The sequence below is a fragment of the Camelus dromedarius genome, chromosome 8 (assembly GCF_036321535.1).
Source record: "Camelus dromedarius isolate mCamDro1 chromosome 8, mCamDro1.pat, whole genome shotgun sequence".
NCBI lineage: Eukaryota > Metazoa > Chordata > Mammalia > Artiodactyla > Camelidae > Camelus > Camelus dromedarius.
The window spans coordinates 73248043-73270617 of record NC_087443.1 but is presented as its reverse complement, the minus strand read 5'-3'; the positions used below and the strand labels follow the sequence as shown (position 1 = coordinate 73270617).

The following is a 22575-nucleotide window of genomic DNA, read 5'->3' as shown; positions in this document are numbered from 1 at the left end:
TTATTACGCTATCAAATTTTGGTAAGCTCACTTTAGAGGTGAAATACCAGAATGAGACTGACAACCTGTGGAAAGAATTGTAGAAATACCAAGGAGACAAGTCAACTGACAGTCCATCCAGTGCTCTGCAGGGAGATGGCCCACAGCAGGAATGCCGTGTCAGCACATAAAGGAACTGAACCCGATCAGCTCACCCCCTTACAGGATCCAGCGCAGCGTGACTGACTCAAAACTAACCAGTCCCAAATTAAGCTACAATGAAATCCATTAACTTGGAGGAAAACCAAAACACTCAGTGTCTGCAGATCAATTCGCCCTCTTCCTAGATTGCAAAATCTCCATGGGAAACGAGTCACCACCAGAATGTTGCCTGGTAAATTCTAAGGCTCAGCACTGAGGTACTTCAGATGCCTCAAGTCATAAAAACCTGAAACAAGGGTAATATAAATACCAAGACCAATCATTCTGGAATTTCTGGGACAATCCTGATCTCCAGTACTCTACGTATAATGTTGTGAGTTAAAATTTCAAGTATATGATCACCCCTGCCAGGATAGTGGTACCTACCATCTAATGTCCTCACTTTCAAGGGTCTATGCAGATCACACCTTTCAATAACATACTTACCTCAAAAATCAGCATAATCTGTGAAGCTTCCTATTATTATAATCACACTCTGGTGTTGAGAAAAATCCTTATCTGGTGGATTCATGGAACGCACAGGCCCATCACACCTGGAAAGCAGCTTCCTCCCCTTATGTACCACATTAACAAACCAGGCCCAGGCAGATCTCAGCAGGTTTACGACGACTCTTTGCCCTTCAGTTTCAGACACTGACGCTTTTAAATTTTAGTCCCAAACTCTGCATATAAAACAATTTCAGAATAACTAGAGACTTGACTTTTCCCATCTGAGGAAAATGAGGGCATTAACCCAGGCCAGGGCTGGGGTCGGAGGTTCCCAGGAGGGGCCGAGCTACTGGGGACAAGGAGGAGGCCCAGCTTGACTCGGCAGCTATTCTCTCACCTAGTTTATACACTGAAATTTGACAAGGGTTCTGCTACTTTTTAAACCTTGGTAAACAACCCACTGATCTGAATGGCCTTTCTAAGGTCTCTAATTCTATTTTTAATTTTTAAAACTGTCTTATTCAATAAGTATTTGTCCCAACTTGTACCTTGTGGCGAGACTCTGTGCTGGGCATGGTGGTTACAACAGTGAACAATATGCTAATAAGTTAAACAGACTCCACCCTCAGACCTACTTACTGTTTGGGGTTTAGTTTTGTTTTTTTTTTTAAGAAATTTTTTTAAGAGTGACGTAAATATATGTCCACAAAAAGAGTCATCCCCAAAGTGCTATTTTACGTTTCCTCGAGTGTTAAAATCACCAGATTCCTAAAACTAAGCTGGTACACATTCCTACTATGGACACTGGTTCAAGTGTTCCTTCCTTCCCCTCTGCCCAAAATTCCTAAGACACAGGCTGAAAAATACAGACAAAACCAGGTGTTAAGTTGAAAAATCAAACTGGATTTTATTAAAATATACATAAATAACCCTTTTCTTTATTTCATCAATTTGGGGAAGAGGAAATTAAGTGAAAATTAATAGCACTGGTGTAGAGAAATGAAGGCCAAGAAGAGTCAGTGAAACTGTATTCCAGCCCAGATCTGCCACCCAGCAGACCGAGAAAGGCATTTAGTGTCTTGTTCTCAGCTGCAGAATGAGGGGGTTGGAATACATGTTGTCTGGGGTCAACTGCAGCTCAAAAATTCTACCGTTTCCTAATTCCATTATTAGGAGCAAATGCTATAGTTGTGTATTAACTATAGAGCAGGTACTCACAATGAAAAGTAAATGAACACTGACCTCGTAGGAATACTTTTAAGGAAGACAGGAAAAATATAGCAGTTTTCTGCTTTAAAAAAATGTGTTGATATTACTGTTTTATTCACCCTAATTAGAATATATACACAAAAAAATGTGTATTGTATGTTGCTTTTAAAAAATTCTATGTTCCATGAGAACTATGTAATAAACAGTGTAAAATGTTTCTACTGCATAAAAGAAAATCAGCATTCCCATGTAGTATTAGGAAAATATTTAGATAATCTGAAGTTATAGTAAAACAAAATATTACAGAACAGTCTTTTCATGAAGTAGAGTTATAGTCTAGAAGCAATACATTTCATACTTTCAAACCCTTTGGTATAAGTGAAATTAACACAAAGCAAAAAAACCCAAAAACCAATCTACCTTGGCTCTCACTTAACTGGAACTTCAGCAGTGAGGTGATCACATAGCTACCTCAGCTTACAGCATGGACAACCTCTCATTGCTCCCCTCTTCTCCTGGTGGCAGTGTGCTGGGAGAGCACTTCCAGGATTCTGGTGAAGTAAGGAGCATCGCACCTCCTTCCACAACTCGCTGTCAGCAACAGCCTGAAAGGCTTCACAAAGACTTCAGATGCAACTTGGAATAGAAGCGATCTTGGTTACCTCCTCTTAACAAATACAAATGATCCCTCATTAAAGCAGCCCAGAACTACAATTCACATTTAAAGTAGAACATAAATTTTTAAAAAACCGTATTATGATAGTTTCTCAAGAAGTCCATAGTTGAAGAAAAGAACATACTACATTAACTTAAAAAAATGCAAGTTTAATAGCCCACTGACAATAGTTTTTAAAGAAACAAACAACCATCTGCATGCTACAAATGTTTCTTTGTTGATATCACATATTACTTTGATAACTGTACAACTAAACTGATCTGAGGAGTTTCTAACTGCATCATTTTTATAATTTCACTTTCTCATCTCTACTGTCCAAATGTGGTGCTGATTTTTTTTTTTTTGTTCTGTATGTTTTCTTTTAAATGAACGCCTCATCTGAGAATTATAGCCGAGCAATTGTCAAGGAGTCACTTTTCTGTCATCCATCACAGGAGCAGACGGGGGATGTCCTGGGTTTTCTCAGTAATGTAATATATACTGCGACTTTCTGTAAAAACAAGAAAGTCTTTAAAAGAAAAAGAAAAAAATAAAGCTTGGTCAACCATACAAACTTACAGTAATAACAAAATAGCACATTGTTGCCCCTTCCTGAAGTAAAGAACACACTGTCAAGTGCTAAACAAACCCAGCAAACTGCTCGCAAAGAACACGATCTACGAGCACAAGTCCTCAGAGAGGCCTTCCTGGGGGACAAAAGGGCCCTGGGGAGAGTGCGGGGAGACTAACCAACCCGATGATCTTCATAAAAAAACGTGTATAGAAAATATACAGACTAAATGTGAAGTGAGTTATCTGTCAGGTTAATCTGTGGCTTTTTAAAGAACAATTCTAAAAAGGATTAAAGGACAGAAAAGAATTATTCAGCAGAACTGTCTACGCTTGAACAAACCATATGCAGAAGGACTGTTAATATTTTAAATTAACCATTTTATAGTATCAGTATAGTACTAGGAACTTAAGTTCTTGCCTAAATTTTACAACCAAATATAAGAATAAAACAGTTACGGTGAACAAATCATGTGTGAAATGAAAGGTTCTTAATTTTTCACATCAGATAACATCAAAATCCTCAGACTGCTATTGTTTGGGTTTTGTTTGTTTTGCTTTTTTTGTGTGTGCAGAGGGAAAGTTGGGGGAACTTAAATAATTTCAAAATTCATTTGGAGTAACAGCCAAGATGTTGGCACACTAACAACTTGCACTGCCAGATATTAAAAACTACAAAGTTACAACTACTAAAACACTATATTTCACTGAATCTAAGACATTTTAAGACGCAGCATTATTTTATGTACCATGCAAAAAGACAAGACGCCCAAGGCAGGAAATCTAATGGAGACAGAGATCTTCACAGAAGGTGAGGATACCAAATGCCAACAGCCTCAATTATGGGTAAAAAAATAAATAAATAATACTTCCTCCAGAAAGGATGGCAAAGAAGTCTGCACACTATTTCCCTGACAACAGGAAGAAGGGGGAAAATTCCTTGATGTTTGAACTGGTACCTCCACCCCCGCCCTACCTCCAAATTTTGTCGTCTGAATTCACACTACCAGCACAGGCTAAGACAATCTCAAGCAGAGAAATTAGCTGAAGCAGACTCAGACTGGTAGTGCCACCCAGTGCCTGGCAGAAGAAAACTCAAACCCTCTCGGGAAGAACTCAACTTCCATCCAGGCAACAGTTGATTTTAAGATGAATTCCAAATTTAAAGATGTTCAAATGTGGAAAATTTATAACTTGAAATCAGTGACATATGGTAGACAGATAAATAAGTCAATGGAAGAGATTTGCAAAAGCCTAGAAAACAAATATTGGGCATATGACTTAAAAAAAAAATCAAACCACAGCATATGATAAAAACAGCAAACCAATGACAAAAGGGTACATTACTCAATATATGGCACCAGCCAAAAAGAATAACTATTTAAGAAAGCAGACATGATATCGAGAACTATGGGAGCCTTCTTGTAACTACCAGGCAACAGGAAGCAACAAACAGGTGAAAAGATGCAAACAATCTGGGTGTCAATGACATCAGTCAACAGATGAACCTTCCTGTCACGTCAGAAAAATAAACTTCCATTTGTTTACAATCTTGTGAGTTCAGTTCTGTTACCTAAAACCAGAGGAATTCCTAACTGATATTCCTGGGAATTTATTTTTAAAAGAAACTGAAAATAAAAGGACTAAAATTCTATGCAGAATTAGAAAGATTATAACAAGTCATAAATATAGACTGCAAACCAATTCCTTTCCTTAATGTCTCTATTCTGAATTTTAAAAAAAGAAAAGACAAAAGAAAAACACTCAAGAGGAAACAGAAGAGAAAATTATAGTCTCCAACTCAATGAAAAAGGCTTCAGAATGAAACATTCAGAATCAATACACATAATAAACTCACAAGCGAAACTGAAGTCCAATCAATGCTGGGGCTGTTCTGGACTAATGTTCATTGTTCGATAAATTTCTTTAAGTAGTAACAGTGCAGTATCTTCAGATTCCCTATCAAAGAGAAAAGCACATTTGCAGTGTATTGTATACTTACAATATATTGTATGTGTGCAGTCAAACTGTAACAATTCTACATAATAAAGCTGAAAAATGAAAAAAAAGAAAAAGAAAAAAAAAAGAAAAGCCCATTTACTTAAGAGGTAATTAGGAGAAATTAACCTCTACGCATAAAGGTGGAAAATGCAGCTTTGGTTCTATTCAGCTCTACTTCAGAAGGGCAAATGAAGATAAAATAGTGTTATCTCAGAGCTATCCTTAAAAATTGGATAGAAACCCATCGGCTCCAAAATAGCTGTGCTGCAGTTCTCCTCGGTGACGGGGGGTATACGGAAGGATGGCTTTCAAAGTCCCTACCATTCCCATTCTGTGAAAGGCATCCCTATGAAGACAGCGTGCAAGGACCGAAGGCCTTTGGTGGAAGGCGGTGACATGCTGCCATCTTGTGGAGAACTACACTAAAGGGGGAGAATACTGATTTTGAAGACGCAGGCATTCAAATTAATTTGTCGTATCAAAGAGTAAATCAGCAAGGGTCTCAGTAAAGCTGTTGTATGTGCTGGCACCTAAAGGCCACATAAATGTTAACAAAGATGAAAATACTTACCAATAGCATAAGTGACTCTGAAGAGCGAAAAGATATTCATTAAAACTCTCTATCGGCTTTTCTTGAAGAACATAGTCGATTCGGCGGCCTCCATTTAGCATTCCAACCTTTCCTAAGTAGTCCTCATCCTTGGAAAAATCTGGACTTTCAACAATCTTTTCTGCTAGAATTTAAACCATTTCAATATCAAAGTCAATCACTTAATCATTATCCTTTGACTTTAGCTGACTTTCTGGGCTCAAGAGAATATTGCTTGACACACGGAGCAACCTGGGGAGCTACCAGGCTCATTTCCCATCCCTCCAAGGAGCCAGGGGAAGAGGGGCTGGTTTCCCGAGAGAGAGGAGAAAGCCAGCGAGCTGACAGAGGTTTTGAAGAAAAGGAGTGAGAGAGCATTGTAGAAAGAAAGGAAATAGAATTAGAATCCGAAAGAATCAAAAACATCACGGCACAATGACCTGACATCGCATGTAAAGTCTACAGCGACACGGTTAGACACAGCACCAAGACAGCATTTCTCACAGGGCGTCTTTCAGATGACTGAACATCAACTTAGTTCTCACCTCTGACGTTTTACTCTGGCCTTATGAATCTCAACAACATTTTAAGATTGCAGAGTAAAAAGTTCAGCAACTATCAGGCCACAACCCAGTTTTAAAAAAAGGATGCCATGAATTTTGAAGTACAGGCTACCCTACTAGATTTTCCTTTATAGGAAGAACCTCTACATTTCAACAAAAAAAGACTACAATGGAAAAGCATCATCAAATAATCTATGTGTGCTGTGTTCAGAAATAGTATTTGTACTGGAAATGCCTGAAATGTCAAATTTACCTTCAACTACTTGCTTCTCCTCTTCCTCTTTGATTTGATTGGCTACCTTCTCCAGTTCTTCTTGCAGCTGAGTTGAAGAGGTGTGAGCACGGGCAAACTCATTTAATGTCTGCCAAGCACTTTTCAGGGAGCTGATGAAACCCTGCTTCAAATCAGATCCCATCCGAGAGAGACTTTCTTTCAACTCTAAAGAGATTAAGACGATACATCAAGTTATTAGTTACTGAATAAAATTCTGCACCACAAAAATAAAGATAAAAGTTACCCTGTTCTCAGACTGGACAGGACCTGTTAGTCTCCTCTTAAATGTCAAACATATGGAGTTTCTTAGCCAAGAACTCTCAATATGTCAAAATGTTCTGAAGAGTCTTATTCTTAAAAAGATAAGACTTGTTTTTCTAATCTGTAATGGTGAAATGGTTTTGAGAATTTGAGATTCTGATATAACAATTTAAACTTCTAATTTAAAAATGTAGAAACTTGCCCCTTCCCCTTTTCTACTTTTGTCTAATAAATCGTATTTGAATCCAAAGTCTTAGAGTATTAGATTTCTTACTTTAACTTCAAAAGTTAATTATTTTTAAAAAGCATGATGCAAGTAAAAAAAAAAAAAGAAAGAAAAAAATTTGTAAATGAGAGGGCATGATCATGTTTCCTGCCTTTAACACTACAGATAAGTATATACACCATTGATAGGCATAAAAGAAACCTAAACACTACCTGGAATTATTATCAATCCCTTTGTTTAATGAATTTTTTAATAGGGAAAGAATGTTAGTTAGCAAGGGAAAAACAGCTCACTTGACTTAGCATCAAATTTATTTCTTGATGGTCTGGTCATTAGTTCAAAAGTTACTCTGTTTCCCAATTCCAAAACCTATAATCAAATTCTATCAAAATCTATATATCTCATCACTTTACTACCAACTTATCCAATTCCTTATTATCTCAACAATTAGAATGTTATCAAGGAGAAGTCATTAAGGACAAGGAACTCATTCACAACTTTTCTTTTTTTAACTCCTCTAAACATTTAGTAAACAGGTTCTGAACATAACAGTCACTTAAATAAATATGAACTTACTGTTAAAAATTTTGTAATTCATTACAAACGCCAAGAAGGACGTAATTCACTACAAATGACAGATTATAAAATGACAGGACGGAAACAAGGTTTTACAGTATTTGCTTTTACCTAAATGAAGTCTTTTTCTGCCTTTGTGATGTGGAATGAGAACTGCTTTTAGGTCCAAATCTGGTACAATCATAGGTTCTAATCTATACGCCACTGGATCAAGCTATAAAGAGAAGAATTAAAAATTTATGAAAAGCTGTACTGAGTTATATATCTTAGCTGAGTGAGGAAACAGATTAACTGGCTAAACAAAGATTTTGATTTTTTTCCCCCCACATTTTATTCAAATACTGGTAATTATAAGAAGACTTTCAAGTTTGTGGGTAAAACTACTCTACCAGAAAAGCAAGAGAATTATTTCCTTGAACAAAGGCTTTTTGGTAGAAAAGTTTATTGCAAAGTATCAGACTCTGTTTTTCAGGTCAGAGAGCTGAGTTGTACAAAATCAAAATCAGGATTAATTCCTAAGAAGTAAGAATCTGAGAAACTATTAGGACAAAGAGGACTGGTGCTTCATTGTCTTCAAAATAGGAAGTAAATGCAGTTCACTCACTGGATGATAAATATTGAAGAATCCTTTACAGGTAGGAAGCCTGTAGTTCTCATCTATCCTATCCACTCCTCGAATAGTGAGAAACATAGCAATTGGAGATCCCAAGGCAAAGAAAACCTCTGGTTCAAAGTCTAAGGAGCTGTAAACAACAGAAACCTAGAAAGAATAAAAAAACAGAGAAGGATGGTCATTCCAGTGTCATATAATACACAATTCAAAAGTTCAAACTGGAACCGCACTTAACTAAAAGCATCTCAACGCAGCTGATGCCCCTCAGGGGTGGCTTATGACGCTGATAATCACTGCCATGGACATGTGCTGCTAGTTCGAAAGGATCAAAAATAATGTCAATGTCCTTGTGAAATCTTTATCACTATTACATCCTCTCACTATACTTTTACTGATTGTGTAAAGTATAAAGTACACAGTGTACAGAAGTATTATAATTATAGTTACAAATGTGGTTAAAACTGCAGACTCTAGAATCAACCTGCCTGGGTTTGAGTTCTGACTCCACTCCTTACTGCGTGACCTTGGGCAAGTTCCTTAACCTCTCTTGCCTCCATCTCAGTCCCCTCATCTATAACATGGGAATCATAACAACGCCGAAGTCATAATGTGGTTGAAAAATAAATCACCTCATCTACATAAAGTGCTTCGCACAGAGCTTCGCTTAGTTTAAGCATCCAGTGACTGCTCCTTCTATTATAACTACCGTCTTCATTTGTTAGGCATGTTTCTTTCCATTAGAAAGATGATTTATCCCAAAAGAGCTCCTGTTTGGGAGAAGCCTGCATGTAGCCTCTCAGCTCACTGAGAACTGCCTAGAGTAAGAGAAAGCACCCACATTTGGACAGCACTCTGTAGTTCACAAAGCTCTTTTGTTTGTTGCTCAGTGACAGGATATGTGTCTTCATCATGTTAGTATCCTGAGAGTGAAGAACAATGAACGACATAAGCCAAGGGCATGACAGAGGTCCACTGAAAGTGGAGGGCATGGCAAGAACCTGTGTCCACTTCTCAGATGAAGACAGTGAAGCTCACATAGGAGCTGTCACCTCCCAAGAGCACACAGCCAGTGAGGGGCAGAATGCGGACCTACAATTCCAAACCCAACGTTCTTTCTACTAACTAGGCTGCCCTTCTAACAAAGTCTAGACTTCACATCCCATAGTTTGTCACATCCCTATATTTGTAAATTCAATACTTTCTGCTACTGATGAGAGTCACAAAGGAGATGTTCTCAAAATCATGCATTTTCCCCTAGCTCTAGAGAAAAAGGAAAAGGGGAAAAAGTCAAAAGAAAAATTATAAACTGGAAAAATACTTACAAGGGTCAATATCCCCAATATGTAAAGAATTCTTAAGTATCAGTAAAGGAAAAAAGAAACCCAATAGGAAAATAGGTAAAACTAGCACTTCACCCCCGCCAAAAAAGCCTAAAAAACAGGTGATAAAATAATCTCTCTAGTGCTCAAAGAAATGCAGTGAGATACAATTATGAGATATAAATGAAATACTAAAAAAAGAACAAAAATCTTTTTTTATGTAAAAATTATTTCTTTAGAAGAAAGTTATGAAAGTGAGAATACTACATATTTTTAAGGGAGAATGATAATATCAATACCAGTGAGGGAGAGGAGAGAGGGGAATCGTATAAACAGCCAGTGGGGAGTGCAAACTTGCACAACTTTTCTAGGGGCAAGTAGCAAGAAATATCAACATTTTCATGTGTACATTCTTGGCCCAGTTATAAATACTTCCAGGTATCTAACTGAAAGAAAGAGCAAAATATATACACAGAAAAGTCTTTTAAAACTGTTAATCACTGGACTGTTTAAAAGAGTGAAAATCTGCCCATGTGTCCAGCACATTGTGGGTTGAATTGTGTCCCTCCAAAAAAGAAAGGTACCAGTACCTCAGATCTTATTTGGAAATAGAGTCTTTACAGCATTAGAGTGGGCCCTAAATCCAATATGACTGGTGTTACTAAAAAAGGAGAAATTTGGGAACGGAGACAGACATGCACAGAGGGAAGGTGATGTGAAGGCAAAGGGAGGGCCACATTAAGAAATGAAGGATAGGAGTGATGCGTCTATAAGCCTCAGGATGCTAATAATTGCTGGCAAACCCTCAGAAGCCAGAAAGGGGCAAGGAAGAATTCTCCTGTAGGTTTTGGAGGGAGCAAGGCCCTGCTGACACCTCAGTCATGGACTTCAGTCTCCAGAACTGAGACACAATAAATTTCTGGTGTTTTAAGCCACCCCAAACGGTACTTCATTATGGCAGTCCTTGGAAAGAAACACATCCAATAAAAAAGTAAAAGAAAAAATCATTATCTTTCCAAACAGTGAAACATAGTAGTTATTGTAGAGAAATATTTTACTAACACGGGAATACATGTCATAACAAGCTGTTTGAAAACGGAAGTACAGACAGTTCCTAATGTAACAGTGGTTCGACTTAGGATTTTTCAACTTCACAGCGGTAGGGAAGTGGTGAATGTAGTTATCTTCAATAAGACCCCTCCCACCATGCTGGGCAGCGGCAGCGAGTGACAGCTCCCAGGCAGCCACAAGATCACGAAGGGAAACAACTGACAGGCTTACAACCGGTCTACGCAGGCAATCATGCTGCTGTTTGCTTTCAGTACCGTATTCAGTGAGTTACATGAGCTATGCCATATTTATTATAAAACAGGCTTTGCGTTAGGTGACTGCCCAACTGTAGGCTGATGTAGGTGTTCTGAGCACATTTAAGGTAGACTGTGCTAAGCTATGATGTTAGGAAGGTTAGGTGCACTTTTGACTTGTATATTTTCAATTGATAATGGGTTCATGAAGCCATAATCCCATTGTTAGTCAAGGAAGATCTGTATGATGTTCTAGTAAAACGTTACGTATAGTATTTCCCATTTTTGTTTAAAAATATGTATATAAATATACACACAAATAAAAGTCTAGAAGGCTGTATTCCAACTGTTAATAGTGATTAGTTCTGATGAGATTATTAGATTATTTTTTCATTCATTATGATTATTTTTGCTTGATCAATATTTCTCGGCTCTCTGGCAATGAATGGTGCACACAGTGGATTACCATAACAACCCTCTGGGTAACAGATCCTTTCTTCCCACCTCAGCCCACTCACCATGGAGATGGCATTGACCTGCACTGGGTCAGTCAAACCACACCCTATTCCCCAGGACACAAGAACTGGTCCAGAATGGACTTCAGACTCAAACCAGGCCAAACAAAATCCCTCTTTAAAAGTTTCCTAACTGGACCTATTAGGGTAGATTCCTTTACCTCTTTGGTGACAAAGCTGTAAGCAGATGAGCCCAGAGCCACCAACACCCATGATTCCAGGGTCATGGAGAAGGTCAACTCCCAGGGAGAGGCAGGCAGCTAGAGTGTCCTGGTGGCATGGAGTCCCTGGTTCCACAAAACTTTTACATTCCCATCCATCACAGTCAGGTGAGGAAATATCTGCCTTTTATTTGCTAGAGTCTGTTCAAGTTTGCTCATGTTTAAAAAAAAAAGGTATTTTTAAATGCAATGTTTATGAATGAATTGGGCTTAAAAGCTTGAACAGGCTACAGCAAACATCCAGTACCATTTTCTGCCTTCTTTAAATCAGTCATGAACCCACTTAAGAGAACAGAACCATATAAACAACTATAAATGTACTGAAAGTAACACTGCTAAAAGATCTTAATACTTTTAAGCCATTGAGAAATAAGTCATCATTAAATGCATCATTATCAACTATGTGGTAGGTTTTTATAGTATCTCCCCAAGGGAAGAACTGTGTGTAAAAAAAAAACACAAGTTGAGAGAATGCAGCAAGTTTCTCTCACAGAAGTTTAAGTATATTCTGAAAACAATTTCTTAACTATCACCACTTCTATTACTAGTGGGTGTGAGAGACTAACACTATAAAATTATGAGTGGTGAAAAACTGAAATAAAGACAATTTCAAAAGCTAGATATGTTCAGAACACATTCAATCCCTTATTTTGAACTTTATAAAAGAAGCATACAATTTTTATTAAAAGAAAAATCAGTTTTCCCCACCACCCCTCAAAAAAACTGTTAAATAAATAATTTAAAGCCAACACAAATAATAAAGATATGGGATTCAAACATAAAATAGACACCCTGAGTCAATATGTAAACTTACCTGTCCAGTGCCAACTTCAAAAGACTCATAATCAACATGCACAGAAGAAACATAAGCTCCAAGTGGAAGTTTCCTCTTGGACTCCTTAGATTCTGAAGGGGAAGAAGCTGTTTCTGTAACTTTCTGAGCACTTTCCTCTTGTCCTTTTGTTGAAGCGGTCATCACTGCCTTTTTTTCTGATGCTGCTTTTTTCTGCTCCTGTGAAATACCAAAATTTTATAATATAACCTTGAGGGGAAAAAAGATATCACTATGAAATATTCTATCTCAGTGATTACTAATTCCTTAGGCTTAACAATGACACTGTGGTTATTAGAGAAATGTCCTTTTAGAGATACATATGAAATATTTAGGGAAAAAAAATACCATGACATCTATAATCTACTTCCAAATTCCTAAGAAAAAGAAAATTAAGAAGCAAAGAAAAATGTGGCAAAACAGCTACAATTAAATCTAAATATTAGCTATCTTTATACTGTTTGTTCTATACTTTTCTATGTAAGTTGAAATTTTAATAGAAGGTTAAAATATGCCAACTTCTTCCTTTACGATCTCAACTTTATACAGATAATTTAGAAGCACTTTATATGATTGCAAATTATACACCTCCTATAAAGATATGTAACTTAAGAGAAATTTATTCATTCAGCATGTTTACACCATTATGTCTACATGGAGCCACTGACAACTTTTCCTCAAAAGCATTCTGGGAAGAATAGATATATACACACTGTGGAATACTCATACAATGGACTAACTACACAGAGATATAAAGGAGTAAACTGCAAATGAAGCAACAACAAGATGAATCTCAAAAACATTAAGTAAAAGAAGTCAGATACAAGAGAGTGTACAGTGTTGATTCCATGTACATAAACTTCTAGAACAGGCAACACTACTCTACACTGATCAGATTCAGAATAGTGGTTGCATGGTGGGAGGAGCTGACTAGAAAGAAGCATGAAGGAACTGTCTGAATGACAGAAATGTTCTATTCCTGTTTCAGCGGGTGATTACACAGGTGCAAAAACTGTCAAAACTTATTGCACTGAACACTCAAGATCTATACATTTCATAAATAAGTAAGTAAAAAAAATCTTTGGGAGCATCTACAGAACAGGTGTATCTCTGTGGTAACGAGATAAAATCTGCCTGTGCTGGTTTGTGATCACACCCCGATTTGGTAGCAACGATGGCAGGGGAATGAGAATGACTGTCACTGTGGATTCGTCCTCTCCCCACAAGCACAGGTTTCAGTGGCCCTCATTCTCCAAGCTGTGAATGACTGTGTTAAGTCTCTGTTTAAACAGCTATTGACAGAACTTAAACAAAACCAGCTGGCCTAAACAGTCTAGTCTATCAATGAATTCTCAACACTAGGAAACCTGGAAACGAGTCCAACTGGTAAATTCAAAAGGAAATATAGAAAAAAGAAAACTCTCTGCAGGCAGCTGGGAATAGATTCCACCATTAAAGTCCTGGAAGGCTTGGTCATCTCTGCCATTTGGAGGCACCACAAGATTGAACCGAAAAACCAAAATGAAGAACATGTTCAGGGTTCTTCAGTTTAAATCTGCTCTCTCACTTGAAGTACCTCCCTCTGCAGTCACATGACGTTTAACAACCTAAATTGCTAAGAAAGCTGTCTAGACAGATCCTAAATGGTCCTACTGCGAACTGTGGCTTTGTTTCCCCTCCTAGACACATGCAGTTACTTTAAAACAAGTGAGCCAACATATACATACTTGACTGTCGATATTCCTAGCACTCAAAACTATTCCTTTTCAAAGGAAAATGAATAAGGTGGGTTTACGAAGGGGAAAGAAAAGTTCAGGCCAGAAATATTTGATCTCCTTATTAAAATAATGGCTAATTTTGCTTCCAATTCCAGTTACAGTAAATCAATAGGATGCACAATATTATCTGATTATTGATAAGGCAGACCTTATTAACTGTGAACAACACAGAGCAATCAATGGCAAGACGGCTGAGAAGGTTTCACGGTTCATCCTGAATCAATTACTTTTGACTTTAAAAAGTAAGATGACTCTATAGATTTTTACTCCTCTCAAAACTTTCTTATAATGCCATAATTACATATCCAAGCTACTACAGGAGCTAAACCAGGCTCCTTCTAAAGATTTTTCAAGAACTACAGAATACTTTCTTACTCTTTCTTTCCTTTTAATTACAAAATAAAATCAAGGACAGATGTAGGACCTGGAAACATAGCTTCTCATCTGATGTTTCTGCTTTGTGTTTTTACGGGTCTGTGCTTCACTGATGTGCACACGGAGACAAACGTGCTTACACGTGGAGAACTCAGCCTGGCGGAAAGGAACACCACTAGTACACTTGTGTTCTGGTTTTGGCGTAACCACTGTGCTCACCAGAGATCAACTACTTCTCAACTCTTAATCGTCATCGTCACCTTCAATCAACTATCAGAAACACTACCCAGTGTCTAAAGTGTGTTCTGAGCTGCACCCTTCTTTTCCATTTCCTATTACACCCCTATCATCTCTCGCTGAGTCACTGCTTAACTTCTACTCCAATCGATTCCTAACAGCCTCGAGCTTCATCCCCTTCCAACTCCATCCCTACACTGTAACCAAGTGAACTCTCTAGAACACAAATCCAATCATGGAACTGCCCTCATTGCTCCACTGACCTACAGCAGTGGTTCTCAAACCACATACCCTTAGAAACTGAACCAAGAGGTTTACACTGCTGCTAAAATTAAATTGTGGCTCAGTTAACCAAAAAAAAATTTTTTAATGTAAAAATTAAGTTGATAACAGAATTGCCTCAACTTTAAGATTTGGTCCAATTTTTTTTCCATTACTCCTCCCTATCAGCTAGTAGGCCCTAACCAATAGCAAAAGTAAGCAAATATTAATGGAAAAACTAGGAGGAAATTGACATGTTTTAAAACTCATTTATTACAAACACATTTGCTCATGGTTAAAATTTTGTAATGTGGTTTACAGCACATAGTTTTAAATTTTAACATTTCTGAAGTAAAACTTTTAATTTAGACTACAGAGGTATTTGGTGCTGAATCATAATTTGTGATAGAATTAATAAGCAAATGAGCATTTCATGATGTTTGTTTAAAAACACCATGACTTCCATGACAATAAGAACATGTTTGAGGACCACTCCCCTATAAGAGAAAACTGCCACATCTGAATGCAGGCCTTCAGGACCCTTCGCCCTACTTTGCTGTTTCCACTGCAGGAAAATACTGCCTACTCCTGGCAGGTCGTTCCCCCTGATCCTACCCCTCCTTCAAGCTCAGCCACCAACACCTTGGGAAAGTCTTCTCTCACTAACTCCAGCCCCTTCTCCCCAGGCCAGATCTGCCACCCCGCACCAGGCTCTGACAGCACAGACAGCACTGTCAGAGGACTGAAGCATTATCTGTGGTCCGATCTCTCCCCCTAACTAGACAATATACCCTCAGCTTCATCTCCAAATCTGGAGAATTCAGCATAGTGCCTGAACCAAGAGATATACTCATAATGTTGAACAACTCAACTGCTTATTATAACAAATCAACCCTATTACTTCATAGTCATACTACATATAAAGAAGTGGCACATGTTAAGTTCCAAAAAAGTAACACAAATTAAAGAACCACAGAGGTTCAAAAGATGGAAGGATCAAGGAAGACCACAGTAATACAATAAAAATAAAATAAAATAGCCACCCTAAGTGCTATCTAATTTTTCTAAGTATACAGAAAATCTCTGTAAAGTTAATGAAAATTAAGTAAAACAAGTGAGTTATTCCCAACTGTTCTATTTCTTTTTAAATGCTCTAGTTGTTGCTGTTATTGCTGTGTTTTAGATTGTTAAAAATTTTTGCTTTTTGGTTATTATTTAATGAGATATGTGTATGTGTTCATATCTCAAGATGGTGAGAAGGGCTGGGAAGAGAGAAAACGAGCGAACACTCACTGGGTGTTAAGCCTTACATGCATTACTTCATCCTCACTCCAACCCTGTAAGGAAGGTATTATCACTCCCACTTTAGAAATGAAGGAAACCAAAACCAGGAAAGTTACCATGAATATGTAGTTAATACGTGGTTGCTCTGGGAATCAGGGTGAACAACTCACCTATTTGTCCAGAACTTACCCAGTTTTTATATCAACTTTATACCAAATTTTATACCAAATACCAATTTTAAACCTGAAAGTCCTTCATCCTAGAATTTGCTCAGCCTCAGGAAAACCAGGATGTCAGTCACCCTAGCTGGAATTTAAATCCAGTTCCAGCTGACTCCCAAGTCTAGGCTTCCATTAACACCATTACTGTGCCCTTGGGCAGAGAGCACACTCACTGGCCTAACCATGATGATATTAACAAAAACTTCCAAAATATAAACAAACTAGTCACAGATGAATTTTATTTCCTTTTAGGGGCAGAGATGAACTTTACCAGTTTGACTGCTTTATGTTTTACGAAGTTTGCGATCTTCTTTCTGGGTCCAAGGGGTATCCCCATTTCCTTTAGGTCATCAACTGTACACATAAGCTTTAAAGGAAAACAAACAAGGACATTAATTAGTTAATTTAATTATAGATGAACTGAAATTGAAAAAAGATTAAAAAATAATCTTATCATTGAAGGCAACCTAATATCCAGTCAATTTTTTAAAGGTTAATTTTTTTTTTAAATCATGAATTAATTTAGGTTATAAAATCTTAGGCCTCCACATCTAAATCATTCTCCTGATTTTTAAGAGAAAATACAAGCATGTTGTACAAAATTCAAAAGCTGTATCAAGCATACAATGAAGTCTCTCCCCTCCACCTGTCCCAATCACCCAGTTCTCTCAGTAGCAACTGTGGGCAATTTGCTTTTTCAGAGATATTTGATGTATATACAGCATCCCGTGTTTTTCCATGTGTGTGGGTAACCTAGATGCAAACAGGACTGACCTCTGGTCTTTTCATGTACCTTAGAGATCAACACACCAGTACCTCTGATGCTGCCTCATTTACTTAACTGCAGGCTACACCATTGTATGGATACACCACAAATGAGTTCACTAGCGCCCTCTTAGTGGACACACAAGGTGTTTCTAAGGTTTTGCTGTTACAAACAAGGCTGCAGTGAGCATTCTTACGGATATTCTTCTGGCAGAGAAACTGCTGGGGCAAAGAGTTGTTGTTGGTTTTTTTTAATATTTTAAAAGACATTGCTGGACTGCCCTCCACAGAGGTTGTACCACTTTATTCTCTTACCAACAACATGTAACTGTGCCTATTTCCCCCAATCCTGGACACACAGTATATTACCAAACTCTTAATTTTCTTGCCAAACTCATAGGTTAAAAAAAAAGAAACTCACTGCACTTTTAATTTATATTTCTCTTATGAGTTTCCATATAATAATAAGTCATTTTTTACTTTCTTTTCTCTATATCACCTGTTCATATTCTTGGCCTATTCCTATTGTGTTGATGGTCTTTACATAAGTAATTTATAGAAGTTTTAAGTAGTAAGGAAATAAACCCTCTGTCTATAATATGTCTCCTAAATAATCTTCTTAACCTACCACTGGCCTTTAAATGTTTATGGTGTCCCATGCTATGCAATTTTTTTTTCTTTTATGGCTTCTGGGTTTTATGTCGTACTTAGAAAAGCCTTCCCAGATTATTTTTTTAAAAAATAGTTCTCTGGTTTTTTTCAATTTTTTAAACATTTAAGTTTCTGCCTTATCTGGAATGTATTGTGATATAAAAGTGTCTAAAACTTATTTGTAATTTTCAATCTTATACACAGGAAAAATAATTTTAAACAAAAATGAATCAAACTATCATCAATACCAGAGATTCCATATCAATCTTCTCCTTTTCAAAAGTGCTAACATATTCTGAGAGGCTAAGTGCTTCCAGAGTTTCTTGCAAAGTTAGGACTTCTTCATTCTCAACATCAAGGTCACAAGACTCATCCAGCTTTGGCTCTTCAGGCATCTTAAAAAAAAAAAAAAGTTGGGAGAACATTACAAAGCTCAGAAAAACTCCCATAAAATATTTTCTGATCTATGGAAAAATCTTAATTCTGTTGTATACACAAATCATAATTTTTGGCAGTTTGTTATGCAAAGTTTGAGTACTTTGAAAAAGTATATAAACTTAATAAATCATTCATGTCCCATTCCTACAACAGTTTACATTTTTTTAAATCATAAATTTTCTTTTACATTTAAATTTATAAACCGTAAGGAAGAAGACTGAGAAACTCAAATAATGAGCTTTATGATTCCATTATATTTGTAAATCTTTATTTCTATATTTATCCTATATTCTATATTCTATATTTATATAGAAACAGTTCAGATTTTGGAAAACTGCAGATCCAATTCTAAGTCTAAATGTTAACTGGGCCATACCTGCTTTTCCTGAAAATGTGGCTGCTTCACAACTCCATTAGCAATAGCAAAAGGCCCAGGAGACTTTGATAAATTCAAATCTTTTTGATTAGACAGGATGTCAAACAATATTAAAGAGCCTTAAAAAAAAAAAAAAAAAAGCATTTTGCTTTATAACGTACTGAATAAATTCTCCTACTTTTCTTGCTCAAAGTCCCAAGCAGAAGTCATATAAAAGTTAAGTGTTAATCAAGTTTTGATAATAAATAATCTTGTTTTACCAAATAGCAGAATAAATTAAAATACAAAACATTCCTAGGTAACATGAAAGATAAATGGTAAAGACAGACTTTAAACTCAAAGCATGCATTTCTACCCTTTATAAAACTTAAAATCTGTAATTCTAAATCTTGAACTAACAATGTCACCCACATTGAAAGCAGTGATAACTCAACAAAAATTATATTTAAAATGTGGATATTTGAAAAAGTTTTACCTAAACTGTGACCAGCAACAGAGACCCCTCCTTTGAAGTCTGGGTTCCGACTCATAAAAAGTGCATGCAGACGATTTATCTCCAATCCTACTTTTTCCACAATTGTCTGACAGTAGGTGGGGCTATTGTAAAATAAAATATCCAGCAAGGTTTCATTGGTAAAATGACGAAACCGACCAATACTTGGTAAAGTGATTTTCTTAATATTCCTGTTTAGAAAGAAAAAAAAGTAAATTCAGTCAGTAACCACCTTAAATCTATGGGTTTTTAGAAGTTTAGATTTGCAATCCTAAAAATACACTGAATAAAAAAATCACAGACTAATTATAAGTTGATTTTGTTGACAGAGTTATTATAAATAAATCAACATAAACCAAAAAAGTTGTTATTTGTACCTATAACTATACCATGAATTTTGGAATTTTCTGAAACCATCATACAAAATAAGGCCTATGCAAAGATTTGTATTTCATTTTTAAAGAGGAAAGCCTACTCTTCCACTTTTCTTCCAATTTGTTGGAAATCAGTATACTCGACAAAAATTGTGGGTGAAAAGGACAACACAGAACGTAGCAACAAGTAAGAAAGGAGCTTAATGGAATGAAAATCTTTCCTGATTTGAGAATGGAAATAGTTCAGGAACATCCACAGAGCAAAAAACACCCTCATAACAGGGCCTAACATGGATAGAATAGAATGTTGGTAGGATCAGTTTTATTAAACCATGTGCCCTGAAACCCTATGACATTCACTAAAATCCAAGTATGTTATTAGCCCTGTTTTCCCAGCATAAACATTACCAACTGGAAGTATTCAAAATAGCGAGAAGGCATTTTTAGTTGTCACAGTGTGGTGAATGCTGCTGGCATTTAGCGGCATTTAGATTAAGGATACTAAATGGCCTACAATACACACAACAGTCTTACATGACAAAGAACTGTCCTACTGAAAGAGTCTCCATTAAGAAACAATAATCTACATCAGTGGTTCTCAACAGAGGTGATTTTACCCCCAGGAGACACGTGCCGAAGACTGGAGACATTTTTGGTTGTTCCACTGTGGGTGGGGTCGTGCTTTCTACTGTTACCGACAGGACAGAGGCCAGGGATGCTGTTAAATACCCTACAATGTACAGGACAGCCCCATGTCTAAACCACTGTAGATGAGTATTTTAAAACCAGCTTGAGTTTCTTAGATCCTCTTAAATATTTACAATAGGAATACATACACACGCACATACATACGCAGGCGCATGCACGCACGCACACACAGTAGCATATAAACTTAACAGTATTTAATCAAATGTTAGAGCAAATATATAATTAAAGTTTTAAACTGTATTTGTTAAAGTCGTAATAACCTACTTTATATGATAGTTTAAAATCTGAATCTAAGTTTGACTAATCTGAAAACCAAGTTATCAAAATCCACAAACCTGTCAACACCTGTGGCATCCCCACCCAAGGAACTATGCCAATGAACTGGAAGGAACTCCACTCTGCTTACTTTCCGATCATCTAAAGATTTCTTGAAATGTGTCTGCAGCAATTTGAGAGAAACCACCCTAAAATCATCCACTTAAAAAAAAAATCAGAGAAGACATATTAACTTGATTTAATTTTCCCAGCTTGATAAGTCGTTAGCAATTACCTCAATTATGCCATTTTTTTTAATAACGCAAACTTCCCAAGGAAAAACAGATGCCAAAATTAGCCCAGAAAGAAAAAACCCAACTTTTAGGAAGTTCCTATTTAATGTTTCATTATTTTAGTGGAATATATACATAACTGAAAAACAGCAGCTCAACTACCATTACTGGGAAGCAGAAATGCACTGTGGGTAGACTCTGGAATCAAATTACCTTCTCCAGAACCTATAGACCGTGACACAGGAGAGGTTAACTTATCCTCTGGGCCTCAGTTCCTCACCTAATAGTAAAGATAACAGTAATAGCACCTATACCCCAAAGGTTTGTCGAGAGGGTTAAATGATACAACACATGCAAGATACTTGGCACATACCAAGTACTCAGTCAATATGAACTATCATTACAGACATAAAAATAAAACTTCAAAAATTTAAGCAAACCAGGCAGATTCACAGTTCCTTTAAACAACTTCTCACAACTAATTCATCATAAATCAGTTCAATACACAGGTATTGCTAGCGGCTGGAAATTGCTCAGGCAGCAGCTGTCAGAAAGGCTAAATTACTTCCAAGATCCCTTCTAATTTCTTCAAAGTCTAGGATTTTATGAGTTATAAATGTCCTAAGAGCAAATCAAGTACAAATGAGTATTTTCCAGTGATCCTTTAAATCTCCTCTTATAATCCCTCAGCCAATAGTATATAGCTGGAAACTATCTTAAAAATGAAGGTTTAAAAGTTCTTCTATTAGTTTTCCAGTCATTTTATGAAATAATATGACTAACACTTACCACATTCAATAATGCTTCTAAAGCGCAAGTCACACACAGGTCCAATGCCATGTACCATGAACACTAAATGGTCAACCTGAGGCATTTCCCCTACAAAAGACAGACAGACATGCATACATACATACATACATAAAAGCTGAGGATTTGTTTAAGTTTCTTAATTGGATAGCAATATTCTAGACATCATCACAATCTTGCCAAAGAAATTCACTACCATTCCGAGCTAATAAGCCTCACTACCCTCTACCAAATTAGAGGAACAAAGCTCAAAGTCTATCTTGGCAAGTAACAGTGGACTAGACCACGGAGTGGAGGAAGCAGGCCATCTCTGATCCCAGAGGCTATCAACAAATGATGAGCAGCAGTTTTGTACCCATAGAGGCTCCGTAAGCTTGCAATTTCTTCAGAAGCCCCCAGAGCACAAAGCTTCACATGGAGAAGCAATTTGCCAACATAAAACTTCAAAATCTTTTCCCAAAAATCCTTCTCTTTGTTAATTTCATACATACTGTACATGAACATTTCCAAGTTAAATCTACTATTTTACTCTGGTTATTTCATTCAGATTCATAATATCAGTACACTTGTTCTGCAATTTCATGAAACAATGAAACAAACATGAAGTATGTAATTGTCAAAATAAAATCTATACTTTACATGGTGTAATAGGAGAAACCAAAGCACAAACACTGGAGCAGGAGTTGGCAAACAACGGCCCAGAGGCCAAATCCTGCTGCCTATTTTTATAAATAAAGCTTTATTGCAACACAGCCATACCCATTTGTTTACTGACTGTCTATAAATGCTTTCACACCACAAAGGCAGATTTGAGTAGATACAGCAGAGTCCACATGGCCTGCAAAGCCTAAAATATTTACTACTTGGCCCTTTGCAAAAAAAAATTTGCCACTCCTACACT

At 36.9% G+C, this 22575-nt stretch overlaps 1 protein-coding gene across 3 annotated transcripts in view; it reads right to left on the bottom strand.

The window, feature by feature from the left end:
* Nucleotides 1-1512: 1512 nt before the first annotated feature.
* The window catches only part of SEC23IP (SEC23 interacting protein), a 36540-nt gene continuing 15477 nt past the window's right edge, over nt 1513-22575 (bottom strand). The window contains exons 7-19 of one of the 3 annotated variants that reach the window (XM_031461868.2): nt 21657-21746; nt 20655-20796; nt 19220-19428; nt 18745-18863; nt 18179-18325; nt 16786-16881; nt 12341-12538; nt 8159-8314; nt 7666-7768; nt 6471-6656; nt 5637-5796; nt 4923-5023; nt 1513-3005 (exon numbers count right to left, since the gene is read on the bottom strand). In XM_031461868.2, coding sequence (XP_031317728.2) covers nt 4942-5023; nt 5637-5796; nt 6471-6656; nt 7666-7768; nt 8159-8314; nt 12341-12538; nt 16786-16881; nt 18179-18325; nt 18745-18863; nt 19220-19428; nt 20655-20796; nt 21657-21746 — 1688 coding nt within the window. In that variant the 3' untranslated portion in view covers nt 1513-3005; nt 4923-4941. Of the gene's footprint in view, nt 3024-4922; nt 5024-5636; nt 5800-6470; nt 6657-7665; nt 7769-8158; nt 8315-12340; nt 12539-16785; nt 16882-18178; nt 18326-18744; nt 18864-19219; nt 19429-20654; nt 20797-21656; nt 21747-22575 lie in introns of all 3 variants that reach the window. The other 2 variants (XM_010997807.3, XM_010997798.3) reach the window with 2 other exon arrangements.